Here is a 27,046-nt window from a genome sequence, read left to right as displayed (position 1 = left end):
AGGATGGAACATGAATATAACCAGGACTCTGAACAATCGGCCATTCTAAAAAATAGTACAGACAAGAGAATATTTAAATTAATTATGAACCAAAATATCAACGGTGAATTTATTCTCAAAAAAAAAAATCGCAAATAATGTTCTAAGGCAGGAGTTGACAAGACCCACAGGCCAAATCCAGCCTGTTTCATAATAAAGCTTCATCAGAACATATAATGTCTGTAGCATTGTAACAGCAGAGTTGAGTAAATTCAAAAGTGTGTATATGGCCCAAAAAGCCTAAAATATTTACTACCTGGCCTTCAAAGAAATAGTTTGCTGACACTTGCTATCTAATAACTAATAAAAAGGGAATAGGATAATAGGTACATAACAGTCTTTAGGAATGATTAATAATAAAGGCCACATTGTGTATTTAATCCCAACATCTGATGATCTTCAGGTCTAAAATTTAGTCACAGAATTTAAAAATTGAAGGTAAGGTACATAATATTCATGATCAAAAAAAATAATTGGCACATGCTGTTATCATCATTTCACATGCACTCTCAGAGGCTGTTAAGATGAGTAAATCAATAATAATTGAAAAATTCCCCCCCCCCAAAAAAAGAAAAATTCTCAATATAAGATTTTATAAAACTTTAAAAGCGGGGCAGCCTAGGTGGCTCAGCGGTTTAGAGCAGCCTTCAGCCCAGGGCCTGATCCTAGAGACCTGGGATTGGGTCCCAAGTCAGGCTTCCTGCATGGAGCCTGCTTCTCCCTCTGCCTGTGTCTCTGCCTCTCCCTCCCTCCCTTTCTGTGTCTCTCATGAATAAATAAAATCTTAAAAAAAAAAAAAAAAAAACCAAAAAAAAAAAAACAACAACAACACTTTAAAAGCTTTTTCTCAAAAGGTTTAGGATGTTTTTTTTAATTCTGTGAAATGTAGTACCTTTTAAGGAAAACTTTCAAAGCTATTTTAACGAGATTAGCAAATACACTTGTCCACATACTAGAGAATGAAATTAGACGTTTTCAAAATGGCCAGCTTACTTTACACAAGGTGAGAAACATTACTCAAAAGCACAATTGTATTGTCTCCCTCTGCTGGCAGGAAGTGATCTACACTGACATGTGTAGTTATAAAGAATACAGACAAGATAATCTTTATTATCCTATCACTAAGGTGCCCTATCGTCCTGCCAAAAAGCCCATTCCCATTTCCCCTCACTAACTTAATTCTTTCTAATCATGAACGGGATCCAATCATAATATGCCTCTAGAAAACCAACAGATACTTACTTGAGCAGTAAGCAGAGTTGTTAAGGATACATCTGCTCGCTCTTCGGTGATATAGGTCCTTGGTTTTCCTTCCCAAAGTGCACAGTCTTCCAGGTCCATTAGTTTCACTTGAGATTTAGACAAGCCTGGAGGGCGAGTTCCCTGTTGCTGCTGCTGCTGCTGCTGGTGGTGTGCCTGGCGCAAACTAATTTGCTTTGGAAATGTATTTTCATCTAAAGTTGGCACAACAAAGTTATTCACCTGATTTTCTGAGATGGTACTTGAATTCTTGGCAACCTTATCGCCAGGAATTGTATGAGCATGTTTCTGCTTTGGTGAAACAGGGTAGGGTAAAATGGACTTATACGATGATTTAGTTCGGCCACCAAAAGTTGCCTGTTTGTTTTGAGACTTTGCCTTTCGAGAGGCAGGGGGCACAGAATGAGGCTTCAAAGAGTAGGAGGTAGAAGGGGAAAGGGTAGATTGCTTCTTTAGTACACTATCAAGTGTTCGTACATAGCTGGTACTCTTGGTAGGAAGCTGATATACCACAGGAGATGTAGGAGCATTAGACGAGAAACCCATACTTGTTTCCATCAGCTTGCCTTCATTTTCCAAGTATTCATCGAGCTTATCACTGCAGAAAGCAGAACGGTTTTTCAGTGGACCTTCTGGATTTCCACCTACAAATAAAGAGATGCAGATACTTAAAGAAATATATGGCAGATCTTTGGATCTCCAAAAAAATACACTAAAAAAGACCAGAACACTAAGTTATATACTACTGAATCTTCTAAACTGTCCCTCCTCAGAACAAAGGAAAAATATATAATATTAAACCAAGTGAAGAGATGGAATCACACATTAATTACATCAAAATCCATTATCTGGGGCAGCCCAGGTAGCTCAGCGGTTTAATGCCGCCTTTAGCCCAGGGCCTGATCTTGGAGACCCGGGATCGAGTCCCATGTCAGGCTCCCTGCATGGAGCCTGCTTGTGTCTCTGCCTGTGTCTCTGCTTCTCTCTCATGAATAAATAAATAAAATCTTAAAAAAAAAAATCCATTATCTAAACTTATCTCCTTACATATATTTACCATTAATTTTTCCAAAGTGCTAACAAAATAATTAACACTAAGATAAGAGTCTACAACCTTTGACAACTTATGATCTTAGCAGAAAAACCACATTTAAGTAAAAATAAAAACATATGAGCAAAAATTACTTAAGTCAAACCTCAACAGAACACCAAGAGATTATTAAACAGATTGCAGTACCTGGACTCTGTTATAAAACACAAGAGAAGAGGTGAGGGCACAAAAAGTATAAAATTTAGTTTTGTTTTTTTTTTTTAATATGCAGTTTTTTTAAATATTTTTTTTAATTTTTTTATTTATTTATGATAGTCACAGAGAGAGAGAGGGAGGTAGAGACATAGGCGGAAGGAGAAGCAGGCTCCATGCACCGGGAGCCCGACGTGGGATTCGATCCCGGGTCTCCAGGATCGCGCCCTGGGCCAAAGGCAGGCGCTAAACCGCGGCGCCACCCAGGGATCCCTAAAATTTAGTTTTTAAGGAATGAAAAAGCAAATGTAGCAGACAGATGAGCATTATACTATTATAACACTGTACAAGGATTCAAAGATGAGAAAAACTATTTTGGAAACATGGTAAATTTATCTGGCTAGAATGTAAATTGCAAGTAAGTGCAGGGGGAAAAGCACTAAGAAAGGAGACCAACAAGTATATAGTCAAAATGTTTGGATTAGAAGTTTACTTGTAAATGTAATGCTGTCAGGAATCACTCTACAGCTCTGAAGTATAGGGTTCTAAAATAATATTTGAGAATGATGCTTATCATAAATGCAGGAGTAGAGAGCCTAAGTGGCTTAGTCGCTTAAGCATCCAACTCTTTGATTTCAGCTCAGGTCACCGATCTCAGGATTGCGAGATCTAGCCCCCACATTGGACTCTGCACTGGGCATGGAGCCTGCTTAAGATCCTATCCCCCTACCCCACCCACCCCCAAAAAAAGATTCTCTCCCCCTCTCCCTTTGCCCCGAACACTTCCCCACAAAAAAATCAAAAATTAAAAAAAAAAAATAACAATAGGAGTAACAGGAAATACAATTTTAAAAGGGGACAAGGATTATTTAAGCTTTCATTGGTCAGGGATATGGAACATAGGGAATAACAGGCACTGGTAAGACCATTATTTTGTTTATTTTAAAGCATATAAAGAGACGAAGAGGGACGCCTGGGTGTCTCAGTGGCTGAGTGTCTGCCTTCAATTTGGGTCATGATCCTGGGGTCCTGGGATCAAGTCCTACATCGGGCTCCCCGCAGGGAGCCTGCTTCTCCCTCTGCCGGTGTCTCTGTGTCTCTCATGAATAAACAAATAAATAAATCTTTAAAAAAAAGAGAGAGAGATAAAGAAAAACAACCAAAACTTATTTTTAACAATAGGCTTTGGGCCACATCTTTCAGAACATATTGGTAATTTTTTAAAAAGCTGATTACCTTCACTCCTAGATGCAGAAGCACTGTGAAACTTTCCCCTCCATCCTTTGATTTTAGTGAAGTCATTGGTCTTCCCTGTCCTAGAAACAAAGGGAAATCCAGCATCTATAAAAGAAAAAGTAAAAGAGATGACCAAAATTCAAGCCAGCTAATATTTAGTAACTAATTAGATACTAAAACTTAATCTAAAATGTGTGAATCATTATGACTATGCTACTAAGTAAAAAAAAAAAAAAAAATCTGCCTCAGAATATCCTAAATGTCTCTAACAAAGGTAGTTTCTTATTTCTATTGCAACTGACTTTTACAAATGCTACACACTCACCAGGAGAGGAAGGGTTGGTTCCTGTAAGGTTCCAGAAAGGAAAGCTAGTGGCTGGAGCCAAAGGTAGCTGTACACCCAAGTATTTAAGATCAATGCTCATTGTCGGATCCACTGAATTCAATTTTAAGCCCACTACAAGGAAAAAGAACCACAAATTATATTGTTGTTTTTAACTTTTGAGGTGTGGGGAGGGAATTAAGGAGTAGAGAGCAAAAATAAGATAAAAATTAAAAGGGGCAGAGAAACTTTAAGATGACCCCATGATCCTCACCTCCTGATATTACATATTTGTGTACTCCTCCCTCCTCCTTCTCCTATGAGTGTGGATAGGGCCTGTGTTTTATTTCTAACAGAAAGCGGCCAAAGGGATGGGATGTACGTGATTTGTGTGCATGTGATAATATGAGTGTGTGTATCACCCATCTTGCTGAAGCTGCAAGTATATAAATTCTGCCAACAACCTAAGGGAAATTGGAAGCAGACTGCTCCCCAAACAAGCCTCTGATGAGAAACCAGACATCTTAACTGCAGCATTGTGAAGCACTAAGCAGAGGACTTAGTTAAGCCATGCCCAAACTCCCAACCCAAAGAAAATGAGACAGTATGTGTGTTAAGTTCATGATAATTTGTTAAGCAACAATAGATAATACATACAGCAGAATTAGTATCTTTTGTACTTTAATCCTTTGTGATCCAGAGACTTTCTAGGACTTTTAATACAAATTTGACATAGACTAAGCTTCTGGCTTGAATTATGGCTACTAATTCCCTAGTTATTATTAGTAATATTTAAGGTAAATTGAGCCTAATAAATATTATAACTTATTTGTAGGTTAAGAGGTAATCTTTTGGGAAAGTATTTACTTCACATATCCTTTACAGATTTTGGTGGCTGTTTTTTCCTTAACATTACACATCTGAGATTTGTCTATGTTAACAGATTTATCTCTTGATCATTTATTTTAACTGCTGTACCTACTCAAGATTATGAATACACAGTACTCCCAATTTATTCACCATCCTCCTACAGAACAAGATTGTTTCCTAAATTTTTTAATTTATTTTTTAGTATAGCTGATACACAATGTTAAATATATGTTCCTTATGCTGCACCTTTCATCCCCATGACTTATTCATTCCCTAACTAGAAGCCTGGATCTCCCATCTCCCTTATCTACTTCAGCTGCTTTTTATTTTTAACAATTACAAACAATGCTGCAGTGTAATTATTCATTGTGTACAAGAAATATACATCACACACGTGAACATGTGTGAGAGCTTCTCTAGTGCATTTAGCTTTTCCTCATGGCACTTACCCAGGAATGGAATTGCTATATGATGGGGTATGTTCATCTTTCAATTGTATTGGATATTGTGAGTGCTCAACATATTTGTGGCTGCCAAAAATATTTTAAACACCCTTCCCCTGTTACTTTTCTCCATTGTACCTGGAACGTTTTCAAGATAGGTGTTAGGAAAAACTCATTTTCCAACTTCCCTTGCTGTTTATGTGCAGGTATATAACAGAGGTTTTGCCAATCAGCTGTACTCATGAAAGACTTCATTTGAGGAAAGAGCACCACGAAGAAAGGGATACTATGTAGAATTGTATAAACTAGGATGACAGTGTTTGGCCGAGTTAAGAATTTTTTTTTTTTTTTTTAAGATTTTACTTATTCATATGAGAGAGAGAGAGGCAGAGACGCAGGCAGAGGAAGAAGCAGGCTCTATGCACAGAGCCAGATGCGGGACTCGATCCCGGATCTCCAGGATCAGGCCCTGGGCTGAAGGCAGCACTAAACCACTGAGCCACCCAGACTGCCCTGAGTTAAGAATTTTTATTTTTATTTTTTTATTTTTTTTGAGTTAAGGATTTTTAGAGGTAAAAGTAACCAAGGCCCTAGATGCCCATGTACTGTGTTCAGTGTCCATACTGAAAATGGTGGTGATGGTCCAATGTGGAACTGCTTGTATGAGCATTCTGCAAAAGTAATGTGGGCATTTTTCCTGAGTGCACAGTCCTAGGGTGTGTTTTCCTGGCTTTTCAGGAGTTTCTGTAAGTCATCTGATACTTTAATAAATTCATCTGTTTCATCTACAGAGCCTGATATTTACTGCTAAGTTGTTTGATGATACATTTTATCTGCACAATGGCACATAAAAAAATGATAATTATACAACACCACACTGGGATAAACCTGCTTTATCCCAGGCTGCTTATAGCTGGAGGCAACCAGCTCTACAGTATTTATTACCCTTGGTCAAGCTTAGCCATTCTGAGAAGATCACTATCTCAAGAGCATCTTATCTATCACACATCATGGATAACCGCATCCAACAATGCATTAGTTGAGAATCTGTGCACCAAATAATGCCAAATTACTCTCAATTTATACTTCCTCCAGTAGAGCATAAGAACTCTTGCTGATCCAATTTCTCTTCAACATTTGAGGTCACTGGACTTTAAATCTTATTCCAGGGATGCCTGGGTGGCTCAGCGGTTGAGTGCCTGCCTTTGGCCCAGGGTACGATCCTTGAGTCCCAGGATCGAGTCTCACATTGGGCTCCCTGCATGGAGCTTGCTTCTCTCTCTCCCTATGTCTCTGCCTCTCTTTCTCTGTGTCTCTCATGAATACATAAATAAAAATCTTTAAAAAATAAAAATAAAAAAATAAGTTGGTTCCAATCATTTGCTTTAAATTTACATACAATTATTCTTAAATTTCTACTTTTCTGTTACTGGTGACCATCTTCTAATCTGGATTTACTCATCTGTGAATTGCTGGCTTCATACTGCTGTGCAGAAAAGTTATCTAACTTAAATTTTAACAAAACTAAGCCAAAAGGAGTTCCAAGCATTAGGTATTATAGCTGTTAAAAGTCATAGGTATAGGTTTCTAATAAAAGGGTTACATAATACTCCTCTCATGAAAGGTGAAGGTATTAGATAGGTCATGAGCCACAAACTCTTATGGCTAATCTGTGTATTCTCCACACCGAACTTACCTCAACAGAAGAGATTAAATCACTATTCTATTTTAGTGTGTAAGTCCAGTTTTTTAAATATTTTACCTTATTTTTATTTTATTTAATTACATGATATGATTAACATCGATAAAATATTCTTTCCAGGGGCACCTGGTGAGCTCAGTAGATGGAGTGTGCAACTCTTGATGTGGGGGTTATGAGCTCAAACCCCACACTGGGTGTGGAGATTGCTTAAAAATCTGAGTTTTCTGATTTTTTTTTAAAGATTTTATTTATTTCTTTGGGACAGAGACAGAAAGAGCACGAGGAAGTGGAGGGGCAGAGGGACAGGCCCACTCCCCACTGAGTGGGCCAAATTTCTCTTATCTTTCACTTCCTCATCAGGAAAATAAATACCAATCCACCACAACGGGTTTTATGTTTAAGAATTTATTGCACCTTCTCTATGAAATACTCTGTAATACAGACGGTAATAAAGATAAAAGAAAAGACATCTCTCAGACCTCAAGGAGTATTAATGTTATTTTCCCAACTGACTCATTAGTAGTTATAATAGTGTAAATAAGTCCCAAGAGAGGTAAGCAAAAAGAAATGACACTTGAAAAGCCCAAGAGAATGTAGTAAAATTTTACTGATTGTGTAATTCTTAAGTCAGGACAAGTAGAATTAAGCAGGAAAGGTGGGACAGACAGCAGAGTGGAACCAAAAAGCAAGATACTGCAGAAATTCCAAGTAAGAACAGCATCCTAAACAAAAGATAACATAAGATAGCCTAGCGCTTTAAGAGAAAATCATCTTATTATTAATCACAAAAAATGACAGAACAGCTCCCTACAAAGATGGTAAAAGGAAAGGAATTAAGGTGATTAAAAAAAAGTATCCATATATAGACATGCAAAATCTAGACCCCACAAAATCAAATTTAGAGATTGTTTTCCCTACTTTCTTGTCTGTGTTTACTTGTATTTTAAACTTCCACTTCCCCTTAAAAGTGAAAACAAGTTCTAAAAGCAACAAATTTTTTAATTGACAAAGAACTGACTTGGTAGCAATGAAGTAGATATGCTTCTACAAAAATACCTTTAAAGTTCAAAAACAGATGATAATTTCAGGTTGATAGGAAATAAATTAATTTGGATGTAGTAAAGATAGTACAGGAGACAGAAAAAAAATAAGTTTTGAAAAACAAAATTAAAATTCTTATTTAATTTAGCAACAAGACTACCACCACCAATAAAAATACTTCCTCAAGCTTAACATTTCTTCCACAACTTCAATCATGCTCAAAAATCTTTTCAAGTTTTTCGAGCTTTCAGCTCAAAAAGATTTTTCAGTGCTTAATTCTAAAAAATAACACAACTCCACAGTTAATAGAAAGGCAAAGAAATATGACATTATTGAAATGAAATTTAACATTGTTTCAATCATCAATTTTTAGAGAGGGACCTTAAAGGGACCTGTAATTGGGATCACTCAGTTATTACAAATACTTAGCCAATGTAACTTATTCTTCTAAAATTCTAAGTCTTAAGAAGCAAAAGTTGAGAGGGATATCTGCCAAAACAAAATAGAGAAAAAATCCAAAATAGATCTCTACCTCACAGCTTATAAATTGTACCATATGTATTACAGAATTAACAGCTTTTTAAAAAACAATAAAACTATGTGGGATGCCTGGGTGGCTCAGTCCGTTGAATGTCCAACACTTGATTTCAGCTCAGGTCATGGATTTCAGGGTACCGGGAATGAGTCCTGAGTCAGGCTTCAAGCTCAGACCAGAGTCTGCTTCTCCTCCTCCTCTGTTTCTCCCACCACTGCTCTTTATCTAATAAGTAAAATCTTTTTAAAAATATAAAAATAAAACTATGTAAGAATACAGTTGAATTAATTTTAACAACACGAAAATTAAGTAAAACATATATGACACCAAATGCAGAATTTGTATAGCAGGTAAAAACTGATCACTGGCTCACTCACACTCTGTTTCGCTCAATATTTAAAGCTTTGCCTAAAAAACTATTATCAGCTTCTACCACTTAGAAATTGAGCATCATTACATAAAAATGCTGACTTCAGTTGTTTTGTTTTTTTTTAATATTTTATTCATTTATTCATGAGAGACAGAGAGAGAGAGAAAGGCAGAGACACAGGCAGAGGAAGAAGCAGGCTCCATGCAGGGAGCCCGATGTGGGACTCGATCCCCAGTCTCCAGGATCACACCCTGGGCTGAAGGCGGCACTAAATCACTGAGCCACCCAGGCTGCCCTGACTTCAGTTTCAACTGAACAATGAGAATTTTTAAAAATACTGGGCCAACTTTTCCATATGACAAATAATCCAAAGATGCGATTGCCCCTTTAGAAGAGGCACCTGTGTTCCAGCCAACCTTACACACAAAATCAGGCTAATTTCATTTGGTTACCTGCTTAGATCCAGGAGCATTCAACTTTGAACCCCAATTACAAAGGAAAAATATGAGATTTGACTATAATGTATGTAAGGGAAAGAAAAAACAAACTCAAACCTTAACTAGCCAGGAAGTAATAGGCAAACAAACCAGAGCAAAAGACCAGCAGGGAGCACTGAATATATTTACCTCTATAACTAAAACTAAAACAAAGTTAGAGATTAGGTTGAAAGATACATTATTGAAATACATAAGTAACAAAAAAAAAAAAAAAAGAAATAGGGAGAAAAAATATAAAGAAAAAGTGACAGAGGTGAGAGAATACTATTTAAATAAAATAGCAGAATGAAAGCGACAAGTAATGTTATTCACCATTAAGACTATGATGTGATTGTAACTATCCATTATAATCCATAGTACCCCTCTAAGATCACACTGTCACACAATCAGTCTCATATTAAAGCAAAAATTCTTCAAGTATTACCAGCTGATTTAGAAACTGATCGTTTTATAATCGTTGTTAGTATATAATGCTTAGACTCTCATATAAATGATTTGTTATATAATGTAAATCAGCTTGACAGTTATTTGAAAAAAATATTGACTAACAGTCAAAAACTCAATAAACTACCCTAAAAAGCACACCTAAAATCAAATATACAAGAAACTAAAAATTATGGCATGGTTTACAGATCTTATTTATGGCAAATAGGACAGTCAGTAGTATATACTATGATGGTAGATACAGCAGTCACTTCAAATCTGCAGGGATAGATTTTAAGACCCACAGTAGATAAATTTTAAGACCGTCAGGAGGTGCCTGAAACCACCTAGTACCAAACCCTGATACACATACACACACAATGTTTTTTCTTATATATACTTATGATAAAGTTTAATTTATAAATTAGGGACAGTAAGAGAAAACAATAATAATAAAATAGAACAATTATAACAATGTGTACACATTTTTATATAGTAAAAGTTATGGAATGTGGTCTTTCTCTCTCAAAATATACTGTGCTCACCATTCTTGTGATGATGTGAGAGATGATAAAATGCCTAGCTGATAAAATGAACCAAGCTGAATAATGCAGGTGTTGTAACATAGTGTTAGGCTACTACTGACCTTCTGACCATATGTCAGGAGGAGGACCATCTGCTTCCAGTAAGTGAAAACCACAGAAAGAAAGATCTCACATGGGAGGGAGAGGGTGAAAGCAGGGGGGATGAGACTACTGTATATTTCAGTATTAAAATACAGGATTAAACAACATAATCCAAGCCAAGATAATTTATTACAACAAAATAGAGAAAACAGTGAAAATTTAACTGAAATCCCAAGCAATGCATGAAATACGCAAGTGTTTACAGCCACACAATGAGAAAAGTATTATTTACAACACTTACAAATTACTAAGTATGTAAGAATAAGTAGGAACTCCTCCCCCTGCAAAAAAAAACCCCACACATAAACAAAAGCAACTAAAACTTAAAAATGAGAAATACAAAGGAAAATACTGAGTTCCAAGACAGAAAACACATCACTTTATTACGACACAGTTTTTAAATGCTTAAGATATTATGCTTCACAGAGACAGTAGCTTCATTAGTTGAAAAGTTTTTTGTTAGGATAAAAGAAACCTAGAGACGTTTTTAAATTAAGAGGAAGAATCACAGAAAACACAAGCTGAGAAAAGGTACACTAAAAGAAATGAAATCAAAGATGGGGAAAAGGAGGAAAAACAAAAATGGGGAAGAACAGGGAAGGGAAAGAAGAGGGAAAGGAGAAAGGACAGAAAAAGATAAAATTTAAAATTGGCTTGTATGGTTTTTGTTTTTGTTTTTTTTTTTTTAAAGTAAATATTACCTTCTTGAAGACCAGGATGTATCACCTGCTTGTGCCTCAAGGCCTTCAAATCTTCTATCAATTCCTTTTCCAACTGGGAAATTCTTGCTCTGCAACCTACTCAGAAAACAATGACAAAATAAGCTACCATACATTACAGAAAAAGGAACATTGCAACTTTCACCTCTAGAGCCAAATCACAATTATCTCTCCTTTTATACTATTATTTAATACCTGGGTCATTTGTGGTTGATGCCTGAAGACTACAGGGTTCTTCAGCTGTCCCATCAACAGCATGAATGTCAAGGGCTTCCTATATAAAAAAAGAAAAAAGTTCATATCACTCGTAAAAGTTTAAATGTAAACCAGGAACCTATTTTTTCCTGATTCTTTTGATATTTTCTAAACGTTCTACATTAACACCATTTCAATGATCAGAAGAGGAAAAAAAAAAGCAAGAAAAAAAAAAAAAAACCTGAATATGCTCATAAAACTGTTTGTATCAGGGTGCCTGGGTGGCTCGGCAGGTTAAGCATCTGCCTTCAGGCTCAGGTCATGATCCCAGGGTCCTAAGATAGAGCACACATTGGGCTCCTTGTTCAGCAGGGAGCCTGCTTCTCCCTCTCCCTCTGCCTCTTCTTGCCACTCTCCCTGCTTATACTCTCTCCAGCAAATATCTTTTTTTAAAAAATCTGCTTATGCCAATTTACATACTGATTTCTTAAGAGTCTATGTAAAGATAGCAATTAACAAGGAGGGAAGAAAAGATCAGCTAAAGAGAATTCAACTTTTCGGTAACCAAATACCAGGCTTCTATAAAAGATTGAAAAGAAAAATAATGTTGTTGAAGAGTTGGGAGTAAAATAAACTATCCATGAGTGAGACAATAGAATTTCTAAGAGTCGATATCTAGTTCTCCAGTGATACTCTGCTATTGTTGATGAAAATCAGAGGATGTACCTCAAAAGAGTCAATTTTTCATGTATTTATACCTTTTTAAAAGTCTATTATAATATAAAGTCCAGTAAGATCCAACAATTTTCAAAATTCCAGCTAAATGTAGTGCAAATATCATGAACTGAGATGAAAGCAGACATTTAAGTTCATTCAAACAAAATACCCTAAGTGTTGCCTTCTAATTAAACCAAACATTTTGGAGACACTCCCCTCCCTTAACACATACACCCTCACTGAAAGGTTGTACTAAAAAAAAAAAACTAGATTCTAAGTTGGTTATCACCAGTATACAATTCCAGAATCACTATTTGTCCTCAAAAGGAATGCTAAAAATTATCATCTTACCTTTGATTCAAAAGAAACAAAGAGAACACCATCCACGTCTTCCAGATCAGGCTTCACATCTGGAAAGGTATTCCCAGGACCCATAGGAGTGTTCTTTGTAGAAGTTAAAGATTTTCCTGTGTTTTTAGGTGGTCGACCTGCCTTAGAGAGTTTCAATTTTCGTGGCCTTCCTCTTTTTCCAGGGACATTTGAAGGAGCATTCTGATTTGCATTCACAACCTTGGAGGCTGTTGAAATCTTAAGCATAGTTGTTCTCCTTCTGCCCAAGTCCTCTTTTCCTAAAAATGAGTCCCCAGCTGAACTCTTTGAACTGTCAGGTATTCTTTCTGTGTTAATGCTGTCAGTTATCTCAGGATATTTCCACTGAGGCTCTTTAAGTAAGGGATATTTCTGTACCATTCTGAGATCTGGTGAATGTTTTCTAAGACCATTTTCTGATTCCTTGCCTAAGCAGAAGCCAGTTTCATTGGAATTTTCAATGTAAGTAGGCAAATAGTCTAATTCTGTCAATACAGAAGACTTATCCTTTCGAGATGTGGAAAGCATGTTATCAGGGAGCTCAGAAATCTTCACTGTGCTTTTGGTGACAGCACAGGGCTCCAGATAGACTACTGGCATCTTTCCAGCGTCTAACTTGAACATTTTAGCTTGAGCAACACCTGATGGGCTATTTGGTAGCCATTTAGAAGATGGATGGTCAGCTTCTAGGTTATCAACTTTATTGTGCCTCTTTAGCTGTTTCTCTAGTATAGGATCATCATCACTGTTTGAGTATACATCTGTTTCCTCATCTGTCTCTTCCTGTTTTATGGTTACCCCTTCCGGGCACTCGGCAAGTTCATATTCATAATCATCTACAGGCTCCTCTTTAATAACAACATTGAAGTTTCCATTCGGGTCTAATGGTGACACTACATGGGAACCGTCTTCAAAATTGTTGGCAACAAGACTGAAGAGACAGGGGAGGAAGGTTAAAAACGGCAAAATTACCAATAAGACTCAGGAGGAAAAAAGAAAGACTGCTGGGAACCAAGTGACATCAGATTTCATGAGCCATTCTTCAAAAAACACTGTATAACTTAACAAGGTTCCCAAAAGCAGTTTATCAACATCACACTTTTTATACTTTCCATCAATTTCTCATAAAATAAGAAGTAACGTTTTAACATGTAACCTTATCACTAAATCAAAAGCGAAATATAACACTTATTTTAATGGTATTTTTCAAATAAACTCAATTTTGAAAGTCAGTTGGCATTAACCCAAAATCAAACTCTAGAACTAAAGAACATATCAATTAACCACTGACAAATAAAAAGCAAACAAATGTCCACTACAATTAAGAATTGCAATAAACATCAGGAAAGAACTTTCAAACTGCCTAAACTGTTTTAATTGAGATAAAATTCATACAACATAAAACCTAACTGGTTGTCTCAGCTTGTAGGGCATGTAACTCTTTATCTTGGGGTTGTAAATTCAAGCGCCCCATGTTGGGTACAGAAATTACTTAAAATAAAATCTTAAACATAAAACATAACATATTAACAATTTAAAAATGTACAAACCCATACATTTTTAATATATTCACAATGTTGTTGCCAGGTTATTTTTGACTTTAAAACAAAAACTCAAAAAAAAAAAACCAAAAAAAACTCAATGTCATTAGTCCACCATTTAGTTTTCCAAAATAAGAGGGTAAGGTAGTTGAAGACAAGTACATTTAACCCAAGTCAGTATTTATAATTCATCTTTAAAAAATCTTTTTAGCTTCTCCCTCCTCCCAATTAACCACTGAATGCATATAAATTTTAACAATGTAACTTGACATGTTAGAACTACTAACACACACACACACACACACACACACACACACAAAAGAACTACTAACACAATTATAGTCACTTGTCTTGGAAAATTTTTTCATTAATCTCAAATATACACAAAGCAACCCTTACAATGTAGTTACTCACTTCTTGCACAACTTAAGATCTTGACCTTACTCAAAAAATCCTGTCAAAGGAGGACTTCCACTTCTAGTTAGAATGTGAAAGATCAAGAAAACAATCCATTCTGTCAAAAACAATTAGAAAACACTAGGTAAAATAAAACCCTTTTCTTCTTTAAACACACTGAAGACCTCTAGTCACAAGTCCAAATTAACTGAATTCTAGAGGGACCTGACTTCTCTAGCTGGCCCACAGATTAAAACTTCTTTAAACCATCAGTACCATTTATATTACCTAAAGCATAGTGTACATTGGGGGGGGGGGGGGAGGAAAGGGCAGTGAAAGACAAAGAATCTTTAGTGGGACACAGAGAAATCAACCAAACTTTTAATGCCTGAGTGTAAGACTAAAACATAAAGAAGCCCAAACAGAAAACTAGTCCCACTCCCCAATTACCCTCCGGAGCACTTCTGCAGAGTAAGCAGCAGTGATGCAGGAAGTTAGCCTGAAAACCAAGAACCTGTAGTCTCCCAGCACTTAGATTCCAAATTCCTGTTGCAGTGGAGTCCAATCCCACCCCTCAACACATCTGAACACATCTGAAACCTGAAGCAAGCTAAAATTAAATCACCTAGACTGAAGAATACCAAAACAAAACAAAACAACAAACAAAAAAACGGTGTGTGTGTGTGTCAGAAATCTGTGGGACACCACACCAAATGATCCTACATAGTAGTAATTGTACTCCCTAATAAAAAGCATAAGAAAGAAAGAACATTTGGAGAGAAAAATTAACAAAAATATCCCCAAAAGTCAAAGATTTTAACCCACAAATCCAAGAAGCTCAGCCAAAACACAGAATAAATACAATAAAAGTCATACAGGCACGTAAAGGTCAGGTGGCTGAAAATTAATAATCAAGAGAAAAGTCTTAGAAACATCAGAGGAAAAAATACATACTACAGTAGAGAAACAATAAGAACAGACTGACTACCACTGGAAACAATGTAAGCCAGAAAACAATGGAATGAGAATATTCAAAGAGTATTATATTGAAAGAGTCAACTGAATGTTCAGATAAACCAAAGGCTTTGAAGATAGACACTTTCAGACAACTGAGAGAATTGAGACTGCATAAGAAATACTAGCTCCTAAAATCAGAAACAGATAAGAATTTAGTTAACTCTCACTCACAACTTAGACTTGATTGTACTAGAGGTTCCACAAGGGTGATCAGGAAAGGAAAAGAAATAAAAAAACATCTAGAATGAAAAGGATAAAGTAAAATTCTCTATCCATAGATGATATGATCTTGTATACAGAAAATCCTAAGGAAATCAACAAAATCCTACTGGAACTAATAAAACGGGTTTAGCAAGAGTATCCAAGATCAATACACATGCAAAAATGTTATTTCTACAAATGAGAAGTATCAAAAATGAAAGGAAAAAAAAAAACTCCATTTCCATTTACAACAGCATCAATACGAATAAAATACTTAGGAATAAACTGAACCAAAGAAGTGTAAGACTTGTACACAGAAAACTACAAAACATCATTGAAAGAAATTAAAAACAACCTAAATAAAAAAATACATTTATGTACTATTAAGAGTTAATACTGGTAGAACAGCAATACTCCCCGAAGGTGATCCATAGATTCAACACAACCCCTATCAAAATCCCACTGGGACTTTTGTAAAAAATTCACAAGGGGACCTTACATTACCATTACTTATGAAAATTCAAGGATCTCAAAATAACCCCCAAAAATATTGAAAAATAGGAATGAAGTTCTCTAAAACTCTTTTTTCCTAATTTCAAAACTTACTACAAAGCTAGTCATAACAGTGTGTTCATATTGGCATATGGCCAATATGAGACCAAATAAACATAATTCGGAGTTCAGTAATAAATACCCACGTTTCTATCAAATGGTCTTCAACTGCCAACAGTATGAAAACAATTCAGTGGGGAAGAATGGGCTTACATTATTCATAACAACTAAAAAGTGTAAATAACTTTATTGTCTATCAACTAATCAATAAATACATAAAATGTGCAATATCCATAGAAGATTATTTTTCAGCAATGAAAGAAACAAAGTACAGATACACACTACAACATGGATGAACCTTGAGAAAGTTATGCTAAAAGACAACACATATTATATATAAATCCACTTATATCAATGTCCGAAACAGACATTTCCATAGACAAAAAGGAGACTTATGGTTGTATACTGATGGGGTGGAGCTGAGGAGGGGATGCAGAAAAATTAGAAATGACTAACAGAGGGCAAAGGGTTTCTTTTTGGGGTGATGAAAAAGTCCAAAAAAAAAAAAATCTGTGGTCATGGCTGCATAATTCTATACGTATACAAAAAAAATCACTAAAATATAGACTTTAATGGGTGAATTTTAGGGGCACCTGGGTGGCTCTGTCAGTTAAGTGTCTGATTCTTTTTTGTTTTTTTAAGATTTTATTTATTTATTCATGAGACACAGAGAGAGAGAGAGGTAGAGACACACAGGCAGAGAGGGGAGAAGCAGGCTCCATACAGGAAGCTCGATGTGGAACTCAACTGCAGGACCCCAGTATCATGACTTAAGCCAAAGGCAGACCCTCAACCATTAAGCCACCCAGGTATCCCTAAGTGTCTGATTCTTGATATCAGCTCAGGTCTTGATTTCATGGTCATGAGTTCAAGCCTTGCACTGGGTTCCACATGTGGAGCCTACTTAAAAAAAGTAAGAATAAAAACAAATTTAAAAAAATAAAAGGGGGCAGCCCGGGTGGCTCAGTGGTTTAGCGCGGCCTTTGGTCCATGGCCTGATCCTGGAGACGTGGAATGGAGTCCCATATCGGGCTCCCTGCGTGGAGCCTGCTTCTCCCTCTGTTTGTGTCTCTGCCTCTCTCTATCTCTCTCTCTCATGAATAAATGAATAAAATCTTAAAAAAAAATAAAAATAAAAGGGTAAATTTTATGGTGAATTAATCTCAATTTTTAGAAAGTTAATAAAAATATACTAAAAGAAGTTCTTCGAATGGACAGGAAATGAACCAACATGAAAACAGATCCAGGAATTAATGAAAAATAAATATGTGAGCATTTATAACACTTTCACTTTTTCTTAGATTTAATTGACTACTGTTTAAAGCAAGTAAAATAATAATATTTGGGGAATTTTTTTTTAAGATTTTCTTTAATTATTCATGAGAGAGAAAAGAGAGAGGCAGAGACAGAGAGAGAGAAGCAGGCTCCCCGCAGGGAGCCAGATGCAGGACTGGATCCTGGACCCTGGAATCATGCCCTGAGCCACAGGCAGACACTCAACCGCTGAGCCACCCAGGCATCCCTGTTTGGGGAATTTATAACATATGTACAAAACATGATTTATAAGAGCCATCCTTATAATTAGCTGTGTGTACATGTACTGTTACAATTAATTGAATTCTACTTTATATATTAAAGATACACATTATTATCTTTACAACACTGCAATGGACTGAACTGTGTCCTTTCCAAATTCTTATGTTTAAGTTCTAACTGCAGTGTGACTGTTCATGGAGAAGGAATCTTGAAGACATAATTAAGGTTAAATGAGGTCCTAAAGGTAGGGGGTCTCTCCCCACTCTACATGAGGACACAGGTCAGAAGCATCTGTCTTCAAGCCAGTATGAGAGCTTTCAACAGAAACAGAACCCTGCCAAAACCATTACCTTAGATAAGAAAATTCATTTTCATTGTTAAAGCAATGTCTATGGTATTTTCTTACAGTAACTTAAGCAGACTAATAAAACCACTTTAAAAAAAAAAAGAGGCATTGCCTAAAGTGCAATAGATAAAATGTGCAATATAAAACACCCAATCCAAATGAAAACAGGAAGTATAACAAAAAACACATAAGAAAAGCAGAAAATACCAAGGTGCAAGGCTTAAAAAACTAGCCCTATCAATGTTAATATTAAATGTAAATGAACAAAATAATCCAAATAAAAGTCAAGAGATTTTAATACTGAACAAAGAAAAAGTTCCAACCAAACGCAGTTTAAACACACACAAGTTTAAATCCAAGGACAGAACAGATTCAAAGGGAAAAAAGGGAAAAAGATAAAACCCTCTAAACAGAAAATCAAAAAAAAGCCAAGATGGCTCAATAACACCAAAGTAGAAATTAAAGTATAAGTACAAAAAATAAATAAATAAATAAATAAATAAATAAATAAATAAATAAAAATAAAGTATAAGTACCATCCAAGATAAAAAGGGACCTTATAAAAATTTTATGAACTCAATTCATCAAAAAGACAATCCTAAAAATATACCTTCTCATATAGCTTCAAGATACTCAAAAGAAAATTTCATAATACTATAATAATAAAACAGACAAGAGATCACAGATAGACAAATTGAGAAAGATGTGAACAATACTATCATACTTACCTAAGACTACAGAACACTACATCCAGTAACTATATAACAAATACATTTTCAAGTGTACATTTAGTATTAATCAAAACTGACCATATGCTAGACAATAAAGCAAAGTCATGATAAATTTCTATTTCAGAGGTACCTGGGTGGCTCAGTCCGTTAAGCATCTGCCTTCAGCTTGGGTCATGATCCCAGGGTTCTGGGATTGAGCTCCACATCCCTGCTGAGCAGGGAGGGAGCCTTTCTCCCTCTCCCTCTGCTGTTTCCCCTGCCTGTGCTCCCTAGCTCGCTCTCTCTCCCTCTCCTTCTCTTTCTCTGTCAAATAAATAAATAAAATCTTTAAAAAATCAAAAATTTCTGGGCAGCCCAGGTGGCTCGGCGGTTTAGCGCTGCCTTCGGCCCAGGGCGTGATCCTGGAGACCTGGGATCGAGTCCCACGTTGGGCTCCCTGCATGGAGCCTGCTTCTCCCTCTGCCTGTGTGTGTGTGTCTCTCTCTGACTCTCATGAATAAAATCTTTTTTAAAAAAATCAAAAATTTCTATTTCAAAAGTTTTAAGTCACATCTTCTCTAACAATAGAATCAAGCTACAAATCAGGAACAAGTATCAGTACAACATACCAAAATTTTAAAAAAACAAACAGCATTATCAAAATTTGTAGAAGACACCTAAACCAATACTCAGAGGAAACTTTATAGCTTTAAATAAAAGGTCTAAAATCAATTATCTTAGGGGTTGATAAAGTTTTTGTTAAATCCTAAATGGTAAAAAATTTTTAGGCTTTGAGATCCATATAGCCTCTATTACAACTATTCAATTCTGCCACTATAGCATAAAAGAAGAACAATACATAAACAAATGGGCATAACTTTTCCAGCAAATGGACAATGTAATCTGAATTCTATATAATTTTCACATGTGACAAAATAGTACTCTTCTTCTACTCTTTTTCCCTATTGAAAAATATAAAAATCATTCTTAAGTCTTCAGGCCATAAAAAACAAATAGGAAGCTAGATATGGTCCACAGGTCTTAACTGCCAATCCCTGTTCTAAAATAGGTAAATTATGGGGATCCCTGGGTGGCGCAGCGGTTTGGCGCCTGCCTTTGGCCCAGGGCGCGATCCTGGAGACCCGGGATCCATGCTCCCGGTGCATGGAGCCTGCTTCTCCCTCTGCCTATGTCTCTGCCTCTCTCTCTCTCTGTGACTATCATAAATAAATAAAAATTAAAAAAAAATAATCATAAAATAAAATAAAATAAAATAAAATAGGTAAATTAAACCAGAAGTAAACCGAAAGAAGAAAATAAAGATGAGAGGGGGGAAAAAAACAACAATGAAACTGAAAATAGAGAAACTGAATTGTGATTTGAAACCTGCCAACAGGGATCCCTGGGTGGCTCAGTGGTTTAGCACCTGCCTTTGACCCAGAGCGTGATCCTGGAATCCCAGGATCAAGTCGCACATCGGGCTCCCTGCATGGAGCCTGCTTCTCCCTCTGCCTCTCTCTCTCATGAATAAATAAAATCCTAGAAAAAGAAAAAGAAAAAGAAAAAGAAAAAGAAAAAGAAAAAGAAAAAGAAAAAGAAAAAGAAAAAGAAAAAGAAAAAGAAAAAGAAAAAGAAAAAGAAAAAGAAAAAGAAAAAGAAAAAGAAAAAGAAACCTGCCAACAAAGAAAATTCCAAGTTTTCCTCGATGAAGTCTATCAAACACAAAATGAAAAAAAAATACTAATCTTGCACAAAAACCAGAAAAATGCAGGAGAATGCAAAAGTTTACAACTTGTTTTATGAAGAAAACAGAATCAACATATGATATGTTTCTGATATGAAACCAACATATCAGAAATAAAACTCTTAAAGTATCCATCTGAATTGAGGTCTAAAAACCCTCAACAAAATACTAGCAAACTGAATCTGACAATATTAAGAAGGATGTTACTACGAACCAGTAATATTTATCCCACAAATGCAAAGCTGGTATAGTATTTCCAGCCCTTAAGATAATTTTGTTCACAGACAACATAATTGTGTATGTAGAAATTCCAAAAGAATTACAAACTAGGGCAGCCCCCGTGGCTCTGCGGTTTAGCCCCGCCTTCGGCCCAGGGCGTGATCCTAGAGACCCAGTATCGAGTCCCGCATCTGGCTCCTTTCATGGAGCCTGCTTCTCCCTCTGCCTGTCTCTGCCTCTCTCTCTCTGATGAATAAATAAATAAAATCTTAAAAAAAAAAAAAAAAAAAGAATTACAAACTAGTACGTGAATTGAGCAAGGTAGTAAGATACAAAATCAATTGTATTTCTAAATACAATCAAAAGTTGAAGGATTACACACTGGATTCCAAGATTTATTATATCTAATGTCCTCAAAACCAAATGGTATTGGCAAAAGAATAAACAAATGGAACAAAACTTAGTCCAAAAGTAGAATCACCTGTATATACAGTCACCTGATTTTCCAAAACATGATACATTTTAAAGGCTCTTAAAAGGAACTTAACAGTAATCTTTTCAAATAAATGATTGTAGCCTTTAGATATCTGCATGGAAAGATATGAGCTTTGACCCTCTTTTTAAAAGATTTTATTTATTTATTTGACAGAGAGAAAGAACCAAGGAGCACAAGTGAGAGGAATAGCAGAGGGAGATGGAGAAGCAGACCCTCCACTGAGTGGAGAGCCACACATGGGGCTCAAACCCAGGATCCCGAGATCATGACCTGAGCCAAAGGCAGATGCTTAACTGACTGTGCCACCCAGGTGCCCCTCTTTATGTTTTTTTTTAAACAGTTGTTTTTTTTTTATAAGTTACGTAACAAAAAAAATTTGCCCCCCATTTTTAATCTCCTTCACCTATTTTGCCCATCCTCCCTACCAACCTCTCTCACCCCCACAACCACAAGTTTGTTCTCTGTATTTAAAATCTGGGTTTTTTGTTTTTCTTTTTTACTTTACTCAATTGTTTTCTTTCTTAAATTCCAATTATGAGTGAAACAATAATGGTATTTATCTTTCTGATTTCACTTAGCATTATATCCTTTAGATCCATCCATGTTGTTGTAAATGGTAAGATTTCATTTTTTACGGCTGAATATTCCACTGTATACATTTATACCTTATTCATCCATTCACCTATGAACTCAAGACACTTGAATTGTCTCCATATCTTAGCTATCGTAAATAATGCAGCAATAAACCTAAGGGTGGCACATACCTTTTGAATTAGAGTTTTCATGTTCTTTGGGTAAATATCCAGTAGGGGAATTACTGGATATAATTCTATTTTTAATTTTTTTAAGAACTCCACACTGTTTTCCATATTGACTACACCAGGCTACATTCCCATCAACAATGATGAGGTTCCTTTTTCTCCACATTCTCACCAACATTTATTTCTTGGACCACATTTCTTACACCATACACAAAAGTAAACTCAAAATAAATTAAAGACTTAAAGGTGAGACCTAAAACCACAAAATTCCTATAAGAAAACATAGGCAGTTATCTCTTTATATTAGCCATAGAAACATCTTTCTAGATATGTCTTCTTTGGTAAGAGAAACAGAAGCAAAATTAAACTACTTGGAGTACACCAAACTAAAGAGCTTTTGCAGAGCAAAAGAAATCATCAACAAAATAAAAAGACAACCTACTGAATAGGAGAAGATATGTGCAAACCCCCACTGGGGGTTAATCCAAAATATGTAAAAGACTTACACAATTCAACACCAAAAAAATAAATAATCCAAATAAAAATGGGCAGAAGACATGACTATTTTCCCAAAGAAGACCTACAGATGCCCAACAGACACATAAAAAGATGTTCAGTATCACTTATCAGAGAAATGCAAATCAAAACCATAATGATACCACTTCACACCTGTCAGAATAGGTAAAATCAAAAACAAGAAATAAAATGCACTCGTTTTAAGTGACAACTCAAGGATTTCCAATAAATCTAGTTTTGCAATCCAGTTTCCTTCATCTGTTTTTAAAAGGTTAACAAGACAAGTTCTTTCTCCTCTATTATGTCAGTTTTTATATTAAGTTCATTTAGAAATACCATTCTATATCAAGTAATTGAGGATTCACATTTAATGAAGTTCTCTCATTATATTCACATTTCAAGACATTAACTTTGAAATATAGAAAAAATCCGTATCTTCTTTTCATTTAACCTCACAACCTGAATTTGTTTTCAGTATCTGAGAACTTCATAAAGGTAGATCTTGGCGGCTACTCCAACAATTGCTTTCACATTTTCCTGAAGAATTAAATTTGCTCAGTTAGAGAGGTTCTCAGAAAATATCTCCCCTTATTTTCCCAAAAAAAAACTTTATGCATAATACATGAAAATTTGTCTTGGCGGGAAGATTTTGCAAACAACCCTGAAGTTTCATACATCTAAGAAGTCTCTATCCAAATAAATGAGGTGAAAGATTACTTAAGAAATCAAGCAAAACCGGGATCCCTGGGTGGCGCAGCGGTTTGGCGCCTGCCTTTGGCCCAGGGCGTGATCCTGGAGACCCGGGATCGAATCCCACGTCGGGCTCCCGGTGCATGAAGCCTGCTTCTCCCTCTGCCTGTGTCTCTGCCTCTCTCTCTCTCTGTGACTATCATAAATAAATAAAAATTAAAAAAAAAAAAAAAGAAATCAAGCAAAACCAATGATTTGTTACATTTAAAGAAAAGGATTTCTTTTCTGTTTAGTATATAATTAATGCAACAAATAAATATGACCTATCGGTCGCTCTGAAACACATTTTAAAAACTTTAAGGGCAGCCTGGGTGGCTCAGCAGTTGAGCATCTGCCTTCGGCCCAGGTTGTGACCCTGGGGTCGCGGGATCGAGTCGCACATCGGGCTCCCTGCATGGAGCCTGCTTCTCTCTGCCTGTGTCTCTCTCTGCCTCTCTGTGTCTCTCATGAATAAATAAAATATTAAAAAGAAAAAAGAAAAAATGTACTAAGTTTTGGCAAAGATGTTGAGCAACCTTAATTTTTATTCACTGATGAAGACTAGGTTAATAAAACCCTGTGAGAACTTATGCTAATGTTAAACATATAGGGATACCTTGTTGGCTCAGTTGGTTAAGTGTCTGCTTTGATTCAGGTCATGACACAGGGTCCTGAGATGGAACCCCCCAGTCAGAATCCCTGCTCAGTGTGGAGTCTACTTCTCTCTCTGCCTCTGTCCCCAACCCCGCCTCACTCATGCTTACGTGCACTCTCTCCCTTTCTCTCTCAAATAAAGAAAATATTTTTTAAAAAGAAAACATATGTATATGATTAAACAATTCCATTTCCAGTATATGTTCCAAAGAAATGCACTCATATGTACACCAAAACCAGAATATTCATAACTGCTCTATTTAAAATGGTCAATGCAATAATTATAATGGAAACTATCCAAATGCCCATTAACATTAAAATGACTAAAATGTGGTAATCTGAAAAGTGGAATATTGCAAAGCAATGAGAATAAAACAATCTACAACAATATGCAGCAACATAGATGACTCACAAACAAATGTAAAGCTAAAAATGGTAGAGAGGAATACATACTCTGTTATTCCTTTTACATTAAAGCAGGCAAAATATCTGTAATGTTAGAAGATAATGATCATCTTGTTTAGGGAGGAAGGAAGGAAAACAACTGAAAGAAGTCTTCAGAGGGGCTCCTGGTATGCAGATATATTTTTTGTAATATTAATGCTGGTGATATGATTACGTTCCATTTATGAATATTCATCTAGCTGTTCTGTATGTATATATATCACATTTCAATTTAGTAAGTCACACAATAATAAAGAGAAAATGAGAGAATTAGAGAAATGGTAAAGAAAAAAGTGTTAAATTTGGTGGCACTACGCAAGAGAGACTAAAAAAAAATAATAGATAACTTAGGAATAATTGATAGGAATCTGAACAAGAGTGATTATAAAAATAAGAATACAAATCTCAAATACTGCAGAAGAACCAGTAAGACATGGCAGAGTAGAACAAAAGAGAAAAACAAAATTTTTAGTCTCAAAATAAACTATAATAGTCTGATATAACTAAATAATGGAGCTGGATAAAAGTTCTAAAAATGAAAAAAAAAAAAAAAAAAGAGTTCTAAAAGTGGAGCCCTTTGAAAGTTACCACTATAAGATGGTTAGAATCACAAGGAAAAATGCACTAAAAATTATGGTATAAAGAATTAAAAAGCAGAATAATTTTTTAAAATACTCACCGTGAAGGCTGAAAAGATAATGTTCTAAGGAGCAAACAAAGGATAAGGATAGCATTATCTAAAGAGAAATGAAAAGATTTTGCTCACTAAATACTGTCAGAATACCGATAACAAGACATAAACAGGCTGATCAATCTGTTAAGTGGATCACACACATGATGTTTAAGAGAGCAAGTACAGTAATGTGACCAGGAAAGGTAGACTGCAAGGGATATTGAGAAAGAAATAAGTGAGGAACTCCAGGCAACAAGTGGAGATTACTCAATCAACAACACTGGCCACAAATAAAAGGGAGGGGAGGGTAAATTATAATGGAAAAAGACAACTAAGAAAATACTGTGTCATGTCTTTAAAAAAAAGAAAGAAAAGAAAAAAAGAAATGGTAGGAAGTAGGAGAAACTAAAGATCCTGGAAAGAGAATAATGTAAAAGCAACATCCCTCAATAAGACACTCTAATTTCCAAAAGGTAAAATACTCTCCCCTAAAACTACACTGAAATATATTATAGCCTTAGACAGAAACGTATCAAATGACAAGTTAAAGATACTGCTAATTATTCAAGGTAATAAAAAAAAAAAAATCAAATGAATGTTCATAAATGGTATTTCTAACATTCCAGAAGTTTCATTTCACTGACGCCATTCAGGTTTTCGTTAAATTACACAAATTCAAGTATTTATTAACTATGTGTGGAATTATCATTCTAGGATTGAAGAATCAGTAGCAAGTAAAACAAGATCCTTACTCCAATAAAGCTTAGAAGCTAGTGGGAAAATCAGAGTACATACTAGCCAAATGAGAGGATAGTTGATGAATGTTATAAAAACCCTGAAAGACCAAAACAGAGACATTCACTAAAAATAAAATGATGGGTTTAAAGAAAGGGGGGGGGGGGGGGGCATGAGACTAGACCTGAATGATGAGAGGTTACCAACAGTAGAATATGCAAAAACACTTAAGGCATTAAAAGCTAAGGGAATATGAAAAGAAAATGGGTGAACTGAGGTGGCTGATATATAACACACTCAGAAAGTATAGTACAAGATTAAGTCCAAAGAGATAAGGCAAGGAGACTTTTAAGTATAATAGTAAGCCACTGAAGGGTTTTTTTTTTTTTTAATTTTTTTATTTATTTATGATAGTCACAGAGAGAGAGAGAGAGAGGCAGAGACACAGGCAGAGGGAGAAGCAGGCTCCATGCACCGGTAGCCTGATGTGGGATTCGATCCCGGGTCTCCAGGATCGCGCCCTGGGCCAAAGACAAGCGCCAAACCGCTGCGCCACCCAGGGATCCCTACTGAAGGGTTTTAAAAGGAGAAGGACATAATCTAATTCACACTTTTCAAAGAACATTCAGTCTGCTCAGTAGAGTATGGATTGTAGGAAGAAAAAAGAGAAACAACCAGGAAACCAGTTAGATGGTATGCAGTGAGGATGGTGTTATGGACTACCATGTTAGCAAAAGAGAGAATACAGACGTCAGTATGCTCATATACTATGGGTGGAGATGTAAGTGATTTTAAACTTCTGCAATCTAATTTGGTAATCAAATTTTAAAACTTGTATACCCTTTGATCCAGGCAGTACCATTCCTATGAATTGATCCTTGTATTTGGGAAAGTGTCCAAGAATATGTGCATGAGAAATTTTACTGCTCTATTATTTGTTATGGCTGAACAACTGAAATAATCTCGTCCATCAAGAGGCCTGATTAAATTCATTTTATGAAAAAAAAAAAATTCATTTTATGGGTACCAATGTGGCCCTTTGAAAACAC

General features: G+C 35.8%; 1 protein-coding gene across 35 annotated transcripts in view; it reads right to left on the bottom strand.

Moving 5' to 3' along the window:
- MGA (MAX dimerization protein MGA) overlaps nt 1-27,046 on the bottom strand; it is a 177,067-nt gene that overhangs the window by 54,711 nt on the left and 95,310 nt on the right. For all 35 annotated transcript variants that reach the window (XR_011997352.1, XR_011997353.1, XR_011997351.1 and 32 more), the window contains exons 3-8: nt 12,650-13,598; nt 11,582-11,660; nt 11,369-11,464; nt 4,104-4,235; nt 3,779-3,883; nt 1,282-1,943 (exon numbers count right to left, since the gene is read on the bottom strand). Coding sequence is in view for 29 of the 35 variants with exons in the window: in XM_072738327.1 (XP_072594428.1) it covers nt 1,282-1,943; nt 3,779-3,883; nt 4,104-4,235; nt 11,369-11,464; nt 11,582-11,660; nt 12,650-13,598 (2,023 nt within the window). In the remaining 6 variants the exon portion in view is untranslated. The remainder of the gene's footprint in view (nt 1-1,281; nt 1,944-3,778; nt 3,884-4,103; nt 4,236-11,368; nt 11,465-11,581; nt 11,661-12,649; nt 13,599-27,046) is intronic.

This window comes from Vulpes vulpes, chromosome 15, assembly GCF_048418805.1.
Source record: "Vulpes vulpes isolate BD-2025 chromosome 15, VulVul3, whole genome shotgun sequence".
Classification (NCBI taxonomy): domain Eukaryota; kingdom Metazoa; phylum Chordata; class Mammalia; order Carnivora; family Canidae; genus Vulpes; species Vulpes vulpes.
The sequence above is the reverse complement of the archived record's forward strand: the minus strand, read 5'-3'. Positions and strand labels throughout refer to the sequence as shown.